The sequence below is a fragment of the Heloderma suspectum genome, chromosome 4 (assembly GCF_057233095.1).
Source record: "Heloderma suspectum isolate Gila_16-S chromosome 4, 16-S_ref, whole genome shotgun sequence".
In the NCBI taxonomy this organism is placed as follows: domain Eukaryota; kingdom Metazoa; phylum Chordata; class Lepidosauria; order Squamata; family Helodermatidae; genus Heloderma; species Heloderma suspectum.
The window spans coordinates 69,194,787-69,211,422 of record NC_139461.1 but is presented as its reverse complement, the minus strand read 5'-3'; the positions used below and the strand labels follow the sequence as shown (position 1 = coordinate 69,211,422).

General features: G+C 42.1%; 1 protein-coding gene across 1 annotated transcript in view; it reads left to right on the top strand.

Annotated features, from left to right (window-relative positions):
* LOC146346984 (gamma-1-syntrophin-like) overlaps window positions 1-16,215 on the top strand; it is a 51,306-nt gene extending 35,091 nt beyond the window's left edge. The window contains exons 7-8 of the mRNA XM_084851457.1: window positions 10,722-10,824; window positions 16,118-16,215. Of these exons, the coding sequence (XP_084707583.1) occupies window positions 10,722-10,824; window positions 16,118-16,215 (201 nt within the window). The remainder of the gene's footprint in view (window positions 1-10,721; window positions 10,825-16,117) is intronic.
* Window positions 16,216-16,636: the final 421 nt, after the last annotated feature.

Below are 16,636 nucleotides of genomic sequence, written 5' to 3'. Positions count from 1 at the left end.
TGGCGGCCCCCATAGGGAGCCGCCATTTGCGTTCCTTATTTGGTCCCTGTAGTCTACGTAAAGATTTACGTAGACTACGGTGAAAATAAGGGCAACGCTATTTGCGTTGTCCTTATTTTCACTGTAGTCTACGTAAATCTTTACGTAGACTACAGGGACCAAATAAGGAACGTGAATGGCGGCTCCCTATGGGGGCCGCCATTAGCCGTACGCGTTTTTTTTTTTAAAGTCACCCGTGATAGGCTATGTGATGATTAACGTACCCTATCACGGCTGACTTTGCAAATCTAGCCGTGATAGGCTACGTTAATCGTTACGTAGCCTATCACAGGGGCGTTGTTTTTTTTTTACTTTTCTTGTAATGACGGCGGCGGCAGCTGGTCAAAAGACCGGCTGCCGCCCCCGCCCCTAATGAAGACCTGCCGAACCGCCGCCGGGACCCGCCTCCGGGAGGGACATTTGTGAAAGGTAAGTCCCATCCTGGGCGGGGGGCGGGGGGTGGAGAATTTCTCCCCGAACAACCTTCGGAGGACCGAATGCATTGGCACTCAGCCCCCCGAAGATTCAGGGAGAAATTCTCCCCCATCCCTACCAATAGTGTGCTAGCATGCTGACCTAATTTTTTTTTCATTTTTACAGAATTGTTTATCAATCTACAAAACTAGAACTATGCTCAAAGTACTTGGAGAAAACTAGGAAGCCCTATATTTTTCGAAGAAAGAACTGAAGCTCCTTAGTGGAAGGGCTGTAGCAAGAAAAATTCATTTCAGTTCCTTTTTAAAATCAGGATGAACCCATTTCACACCTCCCCCAACCAAACACATACTCAGATGCAATCTGTCGTCAAAGTACACACATTTCCAAGCTTGCAATGTGAGTTGCAAACCAAAAAAATGTGTTCAACAGTATGCGTAGATTTGAAAATTGTGTATGAAAAATGCATACTTCTGAAAAATGCACACAATTGCTGCATATAATTCAAAGATGCACACAACTAATGCGTGCATTTGGAAAAATGCACATGAAAATCTGCATCAATTTTCATATGAAAAGAAGGAAAATAAAGATTGAAATGTGATATGGACATGAGGCAGAATGAGCTTTGAGGCTGAATTTGGAGAACTTCTGATGATCTCGAGTTTTGCTTGTATGCATAACCTAGCTCTGGCTCAGTGGTAGAGTGCATGTTTCACATGCAGAAGGTCCTAGTTCAGTCCCTGACATCTCCAGGTAGGTCTGAGAAAGACCCTATCTGAAACTGTGGAGAGCCTGTGCCATCCAGTGTACTAAACTAGAGGAAACAATGGTCTGAGAGCTTCCTGTGTTCCTAAGGCAGCTTCCTCTGTTTCTAATATAAGTATGGGCTCCCAAGAGCTCATATGTTCCATTCAACCCCAAAGTTCAGAGAACATTTTTTATTGGCCCATTAAAAGATATTATACATAAATAAGGTGTGACATGGAGACACAAGCAAATGCTAAAGAAATTACAGATCAGGTGACAGCTGATGATAGATGTTTCACATACTCCGGATATCAAATATTAGTTTCAATTATGCTGTGAACAATGGAACACATAAACTGTGCTGAATATGAACTGTAATCAGTCTGGTTTACAATGTTTAATAGATGTTTGTTTGCTTCCATTTTTTAGCAGGGGTGGGGAAATGTTTCCTCCCTAAGGGCTTTGTTCCCTTGGGGTAGCCTGTCAAGGGCTGAATGCTGGCAGGGGGTGATTCAGACTTCACAAGTGAGTGGGGTCAGAGCTAAAGTGGGTGAGGCCAGAGTTGCCCTACACATCCATTCATCCATACACGTGCACAAGTATGCATGTACACAAGCATGCACCTGGCTCATCCATCCATTCTTTTTCTCACCCTGCCCCACACAAAATCATTAACCATCCTGGATAATCTGTCTCCGATTAATTTATCCCTCCTCCCAATTAACACCCTGCCCAGAGATCCCCCTACCTTTAAAAAAAAGCCATTTGCCTCTGTTACTCCAGTCCCCTCTGTCCATTTCCATACCCTCCTCCATGCATTCTGCATTTTTGTTGACTGGAATATGGATAGTTCCAAAAACATGGACACCCTCTTCTCACTCTCTCCAGCATCCCACAACAAAAAGAAGTTGCAAGAGGGGCAGAATCAGAGAAAGCAGCCCGAATGGGGCTGACAGAGGGACAGTGGAAGATGGGGGAAAGCCCTTCAGCAAGGGCTGCCCCGCTGGAGCAATGGGTGGAAAAAGCAGCTGTGGTGCAAGGCTTTCTGTTAGAGCCTCCCTGCCACCTGCACTGCCTGGGATGCCAGGGATACAAAAAATGTGGTGACTGGTGAGCTGGGAGTCTGCGTTGGAGACCCTGGTGCTGCTATGCATAGCTACATGAGGCCTCCCTCACCCCTTCCAAAAAGCAATATGAAAACCTTTAGCCATCTTGTAAGGGGCTGAGGAGGGGAGAGGGACAAAGAGAGGGTGCATGGAAGAGATGTTGTGGGCTGGATCAGAATGCTCTGTGAGCTGGATCCAGTCTGGCATCCAGGCTGGATGTTTGATAGGGCAAGGATGGGGAATCTAAGGCCTATCTTAGTATGTAGTCTACTAAGGGCTTAACTTCAGTTTACACTGTCCTCAAGGTGGTAATTTCTGGTGGAAAGGGCAGGGAGCGGGATGGCATTTTAACAAGCCATACAAGGGATGTCACAGGTATCCGGCTCAAGGTCCGAGAAATTGCTGGCTCAGCCCCTGGACTCCAGTCTCTGGACCCCTGCTTGCCCAACTCAACGCATGCGGAGTCAGGCAAATGTGGTGATCCCTGATCTGTTGCCGAGCCACAAAATGGCAGCTCGGTCTTTTTCATAAAGAATGATTTTACAGCAAATGGTGCCTGTAAAGTGACCATTCCACAAGATTACAGGTGTAATGGCCATCTGCGTAAAAAACAGCTTTACAAAAAGGGCTGAGCCACCATTTTTAATCAAATGGTGGCTCAGTGAGGGATCGGGCAGCTGTCCCCCACTTGCCAGGTGCTCGCGGACCGCCCAGCAACTCACCACAAGCGGCAAGCAGGGGCAGCAGGCTGGTAGGGGTCCGGTGAGCGGTGCACGACCCAGAACATGGTGTTTGCCCATCCCTAGGCCATATATTGCCTGTCCTTAAAACATAATATTTTATGCCATGATCAGTACATTGTTAGCGTTTTGCCAAATAGGAATGAGGCTAAGAATGTGCCTATGTCGTTCCATGTATAGCTGAATTAGTGGCATAATTGATCGTGAAAAATGCGTGCGAGAGAAAGCAAGCACTACTTTCAGTGGTTTCACAATGTATGCATGGCGGATGCAGTGCAATTATTCATCTGCTCCTGAAAGGCTATCATTATGTGGATGGGGGGCTAAAGTAGGCAGGAAAGCAAATTTTCACATGGTTTGCAGGTGACAGACTAATTTTTGTCAGTGAAAGCATTCCCTGCAGTACAGAAATATCTTTCTCAACAGAGATTGGAAGCACAGCAGCCTACATACTAAGCTGAGATAGCCTGCAAGTATTGATCAAAAGCATTACTTCTAAAACAGATTTGTCAAAAGATTTTGCTTTGTGCCACTGTCAGGGTTCTGAAGAGCTAAGCTAGCGCTGGGAGTGTGGGAGAGCCGGTAAAAGGTCATTCAAGTTCTAAAAAGACTTTGTTCTATCCATTTAGTTACTACTAGCTGAGAATATTTTTAGTATGCAAAACTGGCTTTTATAATCATATTTGAGGGTGATTTATTATTAAAGCTGAGTAATAGGAGTAAATTTAAGGAATCCCATTTTGAGAGCGTATACCTGGTGTCAGGACTGAGCCCAGGCCCTCTGTTTTGGTTTTGGACTCTGATTCAGATTTGGAGACAGAGTTAGAAGAAGCCCAGCAGAGCCAGGGTGTGGGGGAGGAAATTTCCCAAGACTCCTCAGGAGCCAGCAAAGAACCTTCCCAGTTTATTGAAGAGAAGAGCCAGGCTCTTCCCCCCTTCCTGTGGCAACCCAGGCGCTGTTGGGGAATGAGCTTCGAGATTGATAGATGCCAGAACTCACAGATGCCAGTTAAGTGGGCGGAGTTGAGAGGAAGAGGTGGGAGGTGTCACACCAGATTGGCTGCCCATCAGAGGTTGGGTTGGTTAGATCCTCCCTGAAAGCAGAAGCTCAGAAAAATCTAGCCGAGCATGGTAGGAAACCCATCCAGATTTGAAAGGCAACTCACTTGCTTTCAGGGCCTCTCTTACCAAAAGACTGACTTTGCAAATTAAGCCTAGAAAACAGGTCTAAGCTTTTATAGTCGCTTCAGAGGTGAAGAGGTGCTACTGGCTGAATAAAAAGTGCGTGGACTGCACAGCGAGTCTCTGCTGTCTTATTACTCAGTGGGAGGGCTTAGCATCCAAGACACCATAGTGTGTTCTGCAATACAGGCTGAGTGTCCTTGTTGACATCTCTGTTAACTATTTTAAGTGTGCTCACATATAGATCATGACCCCAAGAACCCAGAAACTAGTTCCCTGAGCCCAACGGGGGCTTCATAACCAGCAGCCACTCTGTCTATGCCACAAGGCAAACCACTTTTGGAAGTGTCATAATTAGTTCCATGGAGGTCTGCTGTTTTTTAAAAAAAATCAAGTAAAATGTTGCCTGAATTGAAGCAGTTGTTTGGATCTCTCCCATAGAATCTAAAACCAGTGGCCAGAAGAATAGCAACAAAACCCTTTTTTCTCAGACTTATGGAAAATAGGTGTGCTGTGGGTAGGGACATATGGATTTTGTTAAATCCACGCCATCTGTGTTTCCTGGATTGTCTGGTGTCTTTCATTCCATCAACTGCTCATTGACTGAATCTGATGTTGTTGTTTTTTAAAAAACGAAATCCAAATCTGTCTATTGCAGTTCATGACAAGGCTGAAAAAGAAACACATACAAAATATATTTATAAAACATATAGAGCAACGAAGTATATATACACAGACTTTTAGAACAGTGTATCATCCATGTTGAGCAAATCAAAAACAGGTTAACTGAGCTCTCAACTTAACTGTAACAGAAATTTTTTTCACAACTTTTCCAATAATTACAGGAATGATGTCAGAGTAAGATACATAAAACAGATAGTCTGTGCTAGGGAACTTAGATAATAAAGATGTAATCAGTTCTCTCTTAATATCTCGATAGAAATTACAATATAATAAACATTGCAGTCTCTAAATCCCCTTAACTGCAGGGACAATAAGGTTGCAATCAAGAATTCTTATTGAATATCCTTCCTAGCAGGGCAGATGGTAGAGCATTCATATAAGCCTGTGTGAATGCAACTCAAGGATTATAAACATGAACAGTTTTTAGAAAGTTACACCCTTTGCTCCCAATTGTGAATTGAATACCAAAAATATAAGGAGAACAAAATTTAGCTGCCAATCCGTTTTACCAGAATTTTGTTCTAGTTGCACAAATTTGCTAATTAACATTACTTAGGGTGCAATCCTATGCATTTTTAGACAGAAAAAAGTCTTACAACTCCCATGCTGGCTGAGGAATGCTGGGAGTTGTAGGACTTTTTCTGTCTAAACATACATAGGATTGTACCCTTAATGTATGTATCGGTTAATGCAGATTAGTGAAAATGCCCCCCAACTTGAAAGACCAGCGTGCACATCCACAGAATCCATGTGACTCAGAAAAAGCCGGTTCACTGTGGAATCCACAGGTCAGATTCACTGAAACTCATTTGGAGTTGTTGCAGACTTCTCCAACATCACTAGCATGTGATTGCATGGAGTGCATGACTCAAAAGTGCTGTTATCTGCAAGGCGAGAGGGGCCTCTGGGCCACTCCTCCATCTCGTGAATCCCATCCCTGCACTATGAACTGAAGCACAAAATTATTGCAAAATATTTTGAATTCCCCCCCCCCTTTTTATATGTTAAACTACTAACACCAACATCAGCCCTTTGAACCAAACTGTGCATGGTGGCTTTTTGTTAATGGCAATTTTTCAGCCAGAATGCTTTCATATTCACCCAAGCAGTGTGAGCAACCTTTCTCATCACATTGGTTTGTTTGTTTGTTTCCTCCTGGACAAAAAGATTGTTCAGTACAAATAGATTATCGGGACTTCCAAGGAGCTGATGCACAATCCAGCCTCTTGCATCACACATGTGGAAATTAGACTACTCTGTCCATAGTGTTTTGTGTCCTCTGCCATTTCTGTAAATAATTTAAAGAGCTACTATTGCAAGACTTGGAGATACAGAAGGCTCTGGACAGACTATTCAGCAATTCAGAGCTGTAAGTTATGGTGGATGTCTTCAGAATACAAATAAAGTAAGTTCCCTGGTTAGAGCAGTGCTTCTCTCTCTCTGGCTGACATTTATTATGGTATCAAGCATTACTTAGAAGAAATCATGAAAAAAACTACACTAGCATTTCCAATCTTTTATTTTACAAACCTTTTATTCTTAACTTGGTGAGGTCTCTCTACCCAATTTTCAGCAACAAAAGTATGCCATCTTTAAATCAGGAAACACTACCTTTACTATGATTTCAGTTATAAAGTACGTATATATGTAGCATACTGAAGCACATGGCCTTTAAAATATTAAAGAGCTGGCTGAACAATAGGGACCTGGTCTTTTAGTTCTAGGAGACTTCTCATGTGGATTTGTCACTTTGTGACCTGAGGAAGTATAGCCAGGAGATGGGGATGTTTTGCACCCTGGCTCTGTCCTTCTGAGGAGTCTGCTTGCTCGACCACAGCTGGTGGTGCTTGGAAGTGTCATCTCTGGGTGTCATTTGACAGACCAAGAAGTTGGCAGAGCAACTTCCACCTGGCCCTGGTGTGGAGGCAGGGAAGGTGCAGTTGGCCTTGGACAGAGTTATAATGCAGCACCAGCCTTCAAAGGGGGAGGGAGACAGCTGGGGGAATAGTTTAGAGGTACTTCAGCAGCCTTTCCCAACCTGGTGGACTCCAAATGTTTTGAACTACAACTACCAGCACTCCTGACCATTGGCCATGCTGGCTAGGGCCGATGGGAGTTGAAGTCCAAAACATCTAGAGCACACAAGGTTGGGGAAGGCTGTATTAGATGAAGGGAATTGGAGCTACCAGGTCTTCCATAGGACCAGAGAGCATCTCCTTGTCAATGGTGTGGCTCAGGATATTTGCCCTAGAGATTCCTGGGGGCACCATGACTCCCTGACTCACAATGGACTGAGGAGAAGTTGCTTTATTGTTCTCCACCACCTGGGGGGACCATAGATCAACCTTCTCCATCCTGGTGCCATCAAATCTTTTGGTCTACAACCCCCAGGATTCCTGACTGTTGGCCATGCTGGCTGAAGTCCAAAGCAGGTTGGGGAAGACTGAGTAAGGCAAAGCCCTGATGTGAGTTTATTTATTTGTCGAAACCTGTGTAATATGTTCTTCAGTAAGATGCTTGTCTAGTCTATCAGTTCATTTGGGATTCTAGGGAGGTGGATGGCCTCTGCTTCAGAATATATCAAAGCCAAGTGGTTGAGTTTAGATGTGAATAGAATTCTTCAAGGTAATGGCTCAGTGGCAGAGCACCTGCTTTGCATGCAGAAGGTCCCAGGTTCAGCCCCAACATCTTCAGGTAGGGCTGGAGAAACATCTGTCTAAATCCCGGAAGAGCTGCTACCAGTCAGTGTCAACAATTCTCAGTTAGGTGGGCCAGATGTCTGACTCAGTGAATGACAGTTTTTTATGTTCCTAAGGTTATTTCTTTTCACTTTCAAGGATGTCTTCCGAAATAAATATGGCCAAAGCACTTCAGAAGTGTATCTACTTACAAATACATAGTTGCATTGATAATTATTGCTTTTGTGAATACCTTGATTCTGTCTCTCTTTGGACAATGGAATAAATGCTTCTAGCTTAACCTTTTGCACTGTGATTCGAGCACTCATATCCATCACATCAATTGTTGTGGCTCAAACCAGTTGAGATTAATCCACATGTTTTTAAATTGCTGCTTTCTTTTGAAAAATACAGGGATGGCAGTGCTGTTGCGGCAACAATCTGGGCAAGGGGCACCTGGACTGTGTCCAGGCAATGTTTCCTCTGCTACAGCTCTGGCTTCAGCTTACTACAAATAAATCCATGCACATTCTTAATCAGCTGAAGCAAATCTGGGTGCTCCATGTTAAGGGGAGAGAAGATGAAACTGTTGACCTGTTCAGTAGTCAGGGTTATTTCTCTCTGTACATTTTGTAGTTGGTATGGATACCTGCCTGGCTGCAAAATTCACATTTTTGAGCTGTACCCATTTATATTGATCTTTTCCACAGAGTAGCTTCAAATGTTCTGAAAGCATGGGGAGAAAGAATTCAACTCACTTGTTCTTCTTTGCTTGTTTAGAATGTCCAACGCAATTGCACAGCAGAGACTGAAAAAGGGAGGCAGCAGTTTAAACATACGTGAATCATTCTCAATAGATGTGAGCCACATACCTTTTGTATGGAATGTTGAACTATAAGCAGGCTGTGAAGATGATTCTCTCACTAGCTTCCTTCAGAGCAAATATCAAATGTGTGTGTTTATTTCTAGAGGCCTAGGCTTTAATGTAGGTGTGTAGGAAGGAGAGACAGACTCAGAGCAAATGGTAAGTAGAAGCTGGAAATGATAGCAGTCAACAATGTGACCTATTAAGGGTCATGTAAGGCATAGTAAAGTATTTCTGTGCTCCAAACCCTACTACCTTAAATACAAGGTGATGTGTATCACATTGACCAGACTCCACCAATATGCCTTTACTTACCAGAGAAGGCACATACTTTGAGGTATGTCACAGCAAAAACATTGTATTGTGCTCTTTTAAGTAGCAAGCCACAGGCTTTTCTCAGCATCTGCTTCAGCAGACTTGTGAAGTAGACTGAGAGCATGGTAGGTCAGTGATTCAGTGTCAAATTTGTTTTAAAGCATTGGGTTAAATTAGGACAATTTTTAATTTCTAAATTAAAAATTGGGGGAAATTCTATACTGATATGAAATGACAAAAGTATCAACAGTATGGGTTTTTAACTCGCTTATACTAGAGCTAGGTTGAACATTCTCAGGAATTTAAAAAAACATTTTTGCCATATTCATAAAAGTGGGAGGAGAGATGAAAAGAGTCTGAGGTATGAGGGGAGGTTTTCAGTTCATCTGGGATTCTAGGGAGGTGGAGGACTAACTGATAACATTTGGGATTCTGTTTCTTTTTTGCTTTAAACAGTTAAAAAAAAAACAGTTTTCCACATGCAGCGTCCTTTCTCAGACACACTGTGGGGCAAGATGGCCCCTGGTGGAGGAGGATCACTGCCATCATGGGAAAACATTGCCCAAAACTGTTTTAAAAGAAAGAGGAAAAAGTTTTAAAAGAAGAAGCCTCTGACTGCGCTGCTGTCTCTGATCACTAAAATGTAGGTCCTCTGCCCAAGGAAGAATTGAGCAGAGAAGGTGAGGAGGTTCTTTCTAACCAGCCTTCAGTGGTATGTCCAAGTTATTTTAACGTTACCATGTTTCTTATGGTTGTGAGGTAGGTAGGTGCCTGCTCTCTTACTTAAGTTTTACTACCGTTGCCTTTCCGTTGTAAACCACTCAGTGTAACCTCCAAGTAAAACCATCTTTGATATTCTCTGTGATCAAATGCGTCCTATTTTCAGAAAGGAATGCTCAGCAAAGTCTACATAACTCGCACTGTGTCAAATTACTGTGAAACATTTGCCCATATCTGTGAAAGCAGCACAGGGACAGTCAATTCATTTTTGATGGACTGTCTCACTCTTACACTAGTGAGAATAGTTCTGATAATCTGGATGAAGTGACTATCAAGAAAATTCATGTAACAGTAGAAAAACCATTGCTTTTAAGGCACAGAGTGATGAAAATTCAGTTTCTTAGTGTGAAGGTAGAAGGCAAGAGCACTGTTCGTTTATCTCTGTTGGACTAGAAAGATGTAGCTTTCCACACATTAAAATTTTTGATGCTGGTTGTCTCCATACTGAGTTACCAAATGCTATACGCTCCTTTTTCCTCATTAAAATAAGGGGCAAATGGCTGCAAATCAGAATAGGTGTCCTGCTTTTCTTTCCCCTGAAAATCAGCAAGTGCTAGAATGCTTATCTATAGAACTGAGGCAGCTGACATATAGGTTCATCCTGGTAAGTGAGGCTCCCACAACGTCATGGGTCTACCAGTTAAAGGTGTGCTGGACATGTGGCCTACAGTATTCTGTCCTCTCACTGGTCTCCGCACCAAGATGGACTTGCTAGGTTTTGCACCCAGGTTGGCAGGTTTATGTGTTCCACTGGAGACAGTTTCAGTATCTGATTATCTGTAGGTTTCTCAGAGCTTTGCTGATATTGACTCAGTGTTTGCTAGATCTTCAAATTTAGTCCCACCTCTTACCAAATTGCCAGTCTAAATTAATCTCTGCACTCCGAAGTCCTTTTTTGTGAAGGAAATGTTAACTGAGTGCTCATCAAGATATTTTGTCTATTTTCAGTGAAGAGGTTTAAGGAAGAGAGCAAAGAAGCCTAATTTTCAAACTTAAAAACACAAATCTGCTGTTATTGTCCTTTTCTTTTAATATCTGTGCAATGAGCAGCAGAGGAACTGTGAGTGAAGATCATAAGTAGGTCATAAGCATGTGTGTGTTTCTGTGCCAGTGCATGTTACATCTACTATTTTAATTTAATCCTCAGGTCCAAGTTCTTCGGAATGCTGGAGAAGAGGTGACCCTAACTGTGTCCTTTCTCAAAAGAGCACCTGCATTTCTCAAGCTGCCCCTCAATGAGGATTGTGCATGTAAGCACTAGAGATGATTTTAAGGAAAAAAAACCTTGTCATCCCTTGGAGCCTCAGGGCCAACTCACATTACTGTTTTTTAAGCCTATGCCAACAGTGAATTGATGGTTGTCAGTCAGTTTACAGGATGAGTTCAAACATTCAGTGTGTGTGTGTGTGTGTGTGTGTGCAGGGGGATAATGTAGGTGAACTGAAAAAGAGCACCCCCACTCTCACAAATGAATCTGTGAATGGACCTTCCTTTGTTAGTTTCCAGATCTGTGCAGTAGCTTTCCCCCCTGAAAATACAATCTTAGGGCATCTCTACACCAGCCTAAAATTCTGCGTTTAAAATGGGGCTTTCTGCTTCCGTTTTAAATGCAGGATCACAACTAGCTCCCTTTACACGCACTCCCTTTGCCTCCTCCCCTTTCCCCCTCCCCGTTCCCCCCTCCTTCTCCCCCTTATCTGAGTCTTCCATATGTTTCATTGATCTTGCTCCTCTTCTTCCCGCTTTGTCAGAGGAAACTGAAGTGGAACACAATAGGGTAATTTGATAGCTCATTGCCTGCAATCTATTTAAAAATGGAACAAAGGGCATTTAGTGCAGGATGGTCACGGCAGGGACACTGCACCATGTAAAGAGCCCGCAAACTTCCGTGAAGGAGCAGTCTCAATCACAGAATAAAAGCCCAGTGTGAAGGAGCCCTTAGTGTCAACTTCTCACTGTCACAGAAGCTCTATTAGCATTCAGTTTTAACCTTTGCTTTAGAAATAGTGCTACACCCTCAACCAAGTACAACTTGCTTTGAGTGCTGCTATTACGTTTATTTGACTTAACAATAATTTGTCCAGAATATTTATATTTCATCTTTCATTCAACACATAATAGCAGGCAGATGGAGAAGGGTTGTCTTCCCCTGTCCCTAACTTGGCAACTGAGAGTAAGTGTATGTATCTTGAGGACATTTCAGTTTGAATTGCAGTCATGGGCTTTACCAGATAGGTTCGTTTAAGTGAAGATTAATAGAGTCCATAGTTATCAGTATTTTGTTTTAGTTCAACAATTCAAGTTGATTAGTCTCACTGGGAAATAGCAGAAATAGGGAGATAGCTGTTTTCCTCATATTTTTTTAATAAATTATGGGTGTACCATGTTTAGACAGAAAAAGTGCTACACCTCCCAGCATTTCCCAGTTAGCTAAGCTGGTTGGAAAATATTTGGTGTTATAGGACTTTTTCTGTCTGAACATGCATAGGATTGCACCTTGACACTGTTAGTGCACAGTCTCAACTGCAGCACAACTGTCTACATGTTATAGTTGCCCTGTTCAGAATCTTCAGATTATCTTCAGGATCCCTCTGTTTTTTTTATTGGGAAAAATACAATGAAGTTGTTTGTAGAAATATGCTTTTGAAATTAATTTGCGTACCTCAACCCCATTAGGTAATTTCTGATCTGTTGTATTCATTTGGTTCCAAAATGTTGATTTACATGTTGGAAATATACTTTTTATTCCTATTGTTACAACAGTTGCTCATTCATTTACACTAAGGCGGATCTCTTATATTCATTTGATATTGTCAAAGCAATGCTATCGTTGATAACTCCTTTCAAAAATAGAACTCCCACTCCTGCTCCTTTTAGAATCACAAGACCACAAGACTATTTAGAAAAAGCTGTACCCTTGGATTACCACATTCATTTTGTACAATATTTTTCTTCATTGAAAATCTAAATACAAATATAGTGATGCTTAAGGTAGATGATTTTTTTTTTCTGTAGAGGGAACCAGAAACTTCTTAACAATTGTTATTTGCAAATTAAAAAAATCATAATGAAAGTATTAACTTCCATTATATGTCCTCACAAATGATAATCACTTGAAATTTGTTTTTGTAGTGTTTCAGATACCTCTGCTGATAATAGAAAATATAATTAAATACTTTGGTTAATCAAAATTTTAATTAGTATTCTATTTTTTGTGCAAATTCCTTGTCATCACATGTCATAATCAACAAAGAATGACATCTCAACAACTCGGGTCTGTTGTTGTTTTACTCATAGCAGCTGTGTTCAGATGTAATACTAACCCATGATTTAGTGTTACAAGAACAAGTCACAGCAAGCTTTGCATTTGTGTGCTGCCCCATTCTCTCTCCTCTAGGATGGTCATGAAGAGTAGATTGGAAGCTTCCTCTTCCATTTTAAATTAACTGCATGGTTCCTGAGACATTTTGGCTCAGCTGTAGTTGTCATTCTTGGGTTCAGCACCTTCCCAGGGTCTCCCAAACATTAAATTTCTGAGTGGTGATTGTGGATGCATCTTGTCTCTAATGCAGATGCTTGTAACATCACTTCTTCCATGCAAATCCTGTAGTGGGCATGTGTGCGGGGGATAGTATTCTGTCCAGCACTGGGGAAGAGGTGGAGCTAGTGCTGTGCCAAAACTGTCCTTCAGTTTCCTGAAAGTTTTTTTTTTGCCCCTCATGAAAGCGGCTGATGTGTTTCTGCTTCATTCTCAGGGCCCTTTATAAATTGTTTGTCAGATCCTTTTGTGGCAGTTTTGAGTTTACCTTATCATTGTGGGGTGCCTGGGGGTGCTATGGGTTTGTTTTCTCTTTATTACACATCTTGCCATTATTCTGCAGCCTCCCTCGATGCCCCTGCTTCCTGATCTGAAAAAAAAAAAAAACCTGTGGGGGAGCAGTTATGCCATGATGTCCTCCCCTGGGCTTTAATGTGGGAAGCCAGGGAGGTTGGTGGAGAGTAGGGATGCTGGAGAAATTCAAGATGGACTAAAATGAGCTCGGATTTCTAAGAATCCAACCTGTGGCATCCTCTGTGGAGTGACTTCCTCAGACTGCACGGAGTCTGTGGACCTTGGGGTGATTTTTTTTTTTTACTTACCCAAAATGTACGCATATTTATTCATAGGAAAATACGCAAGTTTCTGCTGAGGAAAAGTTGAATGGATGGGGGAATAATGTGTTAAATGTTATGTACTAAGGTAAATTGTGCAAATTCTTATGCAATCTCTTACGTAATTATTTGCACATTTTTCCGCATGCCGGGGGGAAAAATGCATCCGTCTGTGAGCGGGCGATGGGACAAAAGGTGCCTGACATTCCACGAAATGCAGATGGAGTGGATTTTGCACAGTCCGTCCATCCCTACTGGAGAGATGAATGTACAATGAAAGACGGGACACTCCCCATTTGTCAGATAAGCACAAGAACCCCGAACCCCAGCCATGAGAACTTCTCTAAAATTCTCTTCTGAACATCTTTTAAAAAGCAATGTCTTTTCTCTATCAAACTGAATGAGAATGGGTGAAAAAAAAGGAGGAAGAAATTTTCAGCACAGCGCAAGTTAAACCACCCAGTGGAGTAGAGGCAACATACATGTTTCACATGTATGGCTGAGTTCTAACCATGACCAAAAAAGGTGTCACTTTTGACTATGACGGGTTTGTAGCTCAACAAGCCGTGATACTCTTTTATATGCATTTATATTTTTATTAGGCATCCCTAGTGATCAGAGTAGTGGCACATCATCACCTCTGTGTGACAGTGGTTTACATCTTAACTACCATCCCAATAATACGGTAAGAGCATTTTTTTTAACTGTCAAAGAGCTGAAAATGTTCCATGCAGGGCTGTTGGGGAGAAGTATGCACAATCTAAGAGAATGTCAGCATTGTACATTAGAAGAGCTGATGCTGTCAGTTACTCCATTTAAGAATAACATTTCAAATGTATTTTATCTTACTGATTCTACTGTTAAAACTGTGCAGTGCTGAAAGTATGCAATGAAACAGCAAATGGCTAGTTTCATCAGTGCAATCCTGTACATGTTTGCCCAGAATTGAGTTCAGTGGGACTTGCTCCCAGGTAAGTGTGTGCAGGACTGCAGGCTAAATGTTTCTGTTCAGAATATGCCAAGTTCTGTCATAGATATGATATAAACAAAGCACACGCCTAACAACCTTTTCTCATGATGCTGCTATAGGTGGGAAAACATCATGATAGCTTTTAGCTTACTAGTGGAATAAATCCACCACAAGATTAGAACTGCCCAGTGCATTTATTTTGGTCCCATTTCAGAGCTGATATAAAGTCTGTGGACTTTAAAAATGAGGCCAACAATTTGTAAAGGGCCTTTAGGCCTCAGTGTGACTTGATCAGGGATGCACTAGGAGCATAGAGAGCTTGGAGCTTTCAGTGACCTCCTGGCACAAATTGGGGTCTCCCCTTGGGTGACCAAGTGGTGGGTTTAACAGGGACTAGCTCCTGTGCAAGGCATCTGAAGCATGTCAGAGGGTTTGGCCCTTAAAGGTGGCCTAAAAATAATTTTTAAAAGTAAAATAAAAATAAATTTGGATCTCATGGGGATTGCAATGCTCATACTACCTGGATGCTTCAAACACGCTGCACATAATTAAAACTTTGGCCTGAATGGGACTCCTTCTGCTGCCCCTTTCCTCTAGCAAGTAATGCAAAGTGAAATTATCTTGTGGGGGGTGATGGTCCCATCCAGTATGGGAGGGGCACCAGTACCACCATGTTCTCAGTGATGTTATGAGCCTCATTCATTGATTTAGAGTTGATCCATTTTTGAAAAAGGGCTGATATTGGATGTCCAACAGTTATCCATTAAACTGATTTATCTTCCCCCACTCAGTTCAATTCTATATTGGGCATAGGGTAGAAGCTGTTTTCCTATCTCTGTTTTGGTGTGCAATCCAAATTACATGCCCACACTAAATTTCAACTATATTTTTCTTCCTGTACATTCAATTTTCCTGTGGCATCCAGGCCTGAACTAGGTCCTTAAGAAATTATTTCACCAAACTATCAAATCATTTGGGAAAAAAGTTCCTATGTTGTATAAATGGTATCAGCACCCAGTCTCATGGAAGAGAGTTTTCTTCATGCTTCTCCTGAATGTCATTTGGCAGTATATCATCAGTACTGACAGACCCAGAGGCTCAAATAAACACCTGAAATGTTGCAGCATTATTCTGTAGAACCCTGCCTCCAGAACTGGCTAGAAGGATTCAATCAAGAATATTTTGACACTTCTTTCTTCTGTGTAGGCTAGAAATACTTCACTAATAGCTTTTCCCAAGACTCTTGTAATATTTTCCCCCCTTCACGTCTGCTGGATCTCAGAAGAAAATGGTTGAAATGAAAATGTTATTTCAAATGTCAGGATATTTTGGTGTGGTGGTGGTGATTGTTTTTGTTTCTGCAGGGTTGTCTGTATCTCCCCTTAGTATCTGGACAACTGAAAATATGAATTAATTTTTAGGGCAGCTCATGGATAAAAATGGAGGACATAATCCAGACTTCCGAGTGGTAGTATTTTCCATTATCAGTGATGTGAAACAGAGCTTTGTGCACGAATGAAGCACTTTGCAGTTCCTTTGCTAACAATAGTGAAGGAGCCTTATGCAGAAAGAGGATATGATTACAGAATATAGGGTGGAACTAGGAACAGGCTTGGTTCTCAGTGGCTTTAGGGCAGGGAATAGATTTAGCCTTTACCACAATTATGCACCCCTTCACTTTTTCCTACCTGAGCGAATGGTGTCCATTCACTCCTGCGAGGGAAACAGAAGGCACTGAATGAAATCTACTTTCCCCCACGGACACTTGGCTGCCTGGCCCTAGCTTACAGGGGGCCCTCAGAAGGTGGCGTATATGATTATCTCTTTTCTGCAGAATGCACAGAGATTAATTCCACCCTCCCCAGGGGTCTTTGCAGTATAAAAGCTTACCTGCAATACACATCCTTCCCATCATAACAATGAGCATCTGGTAAATATCC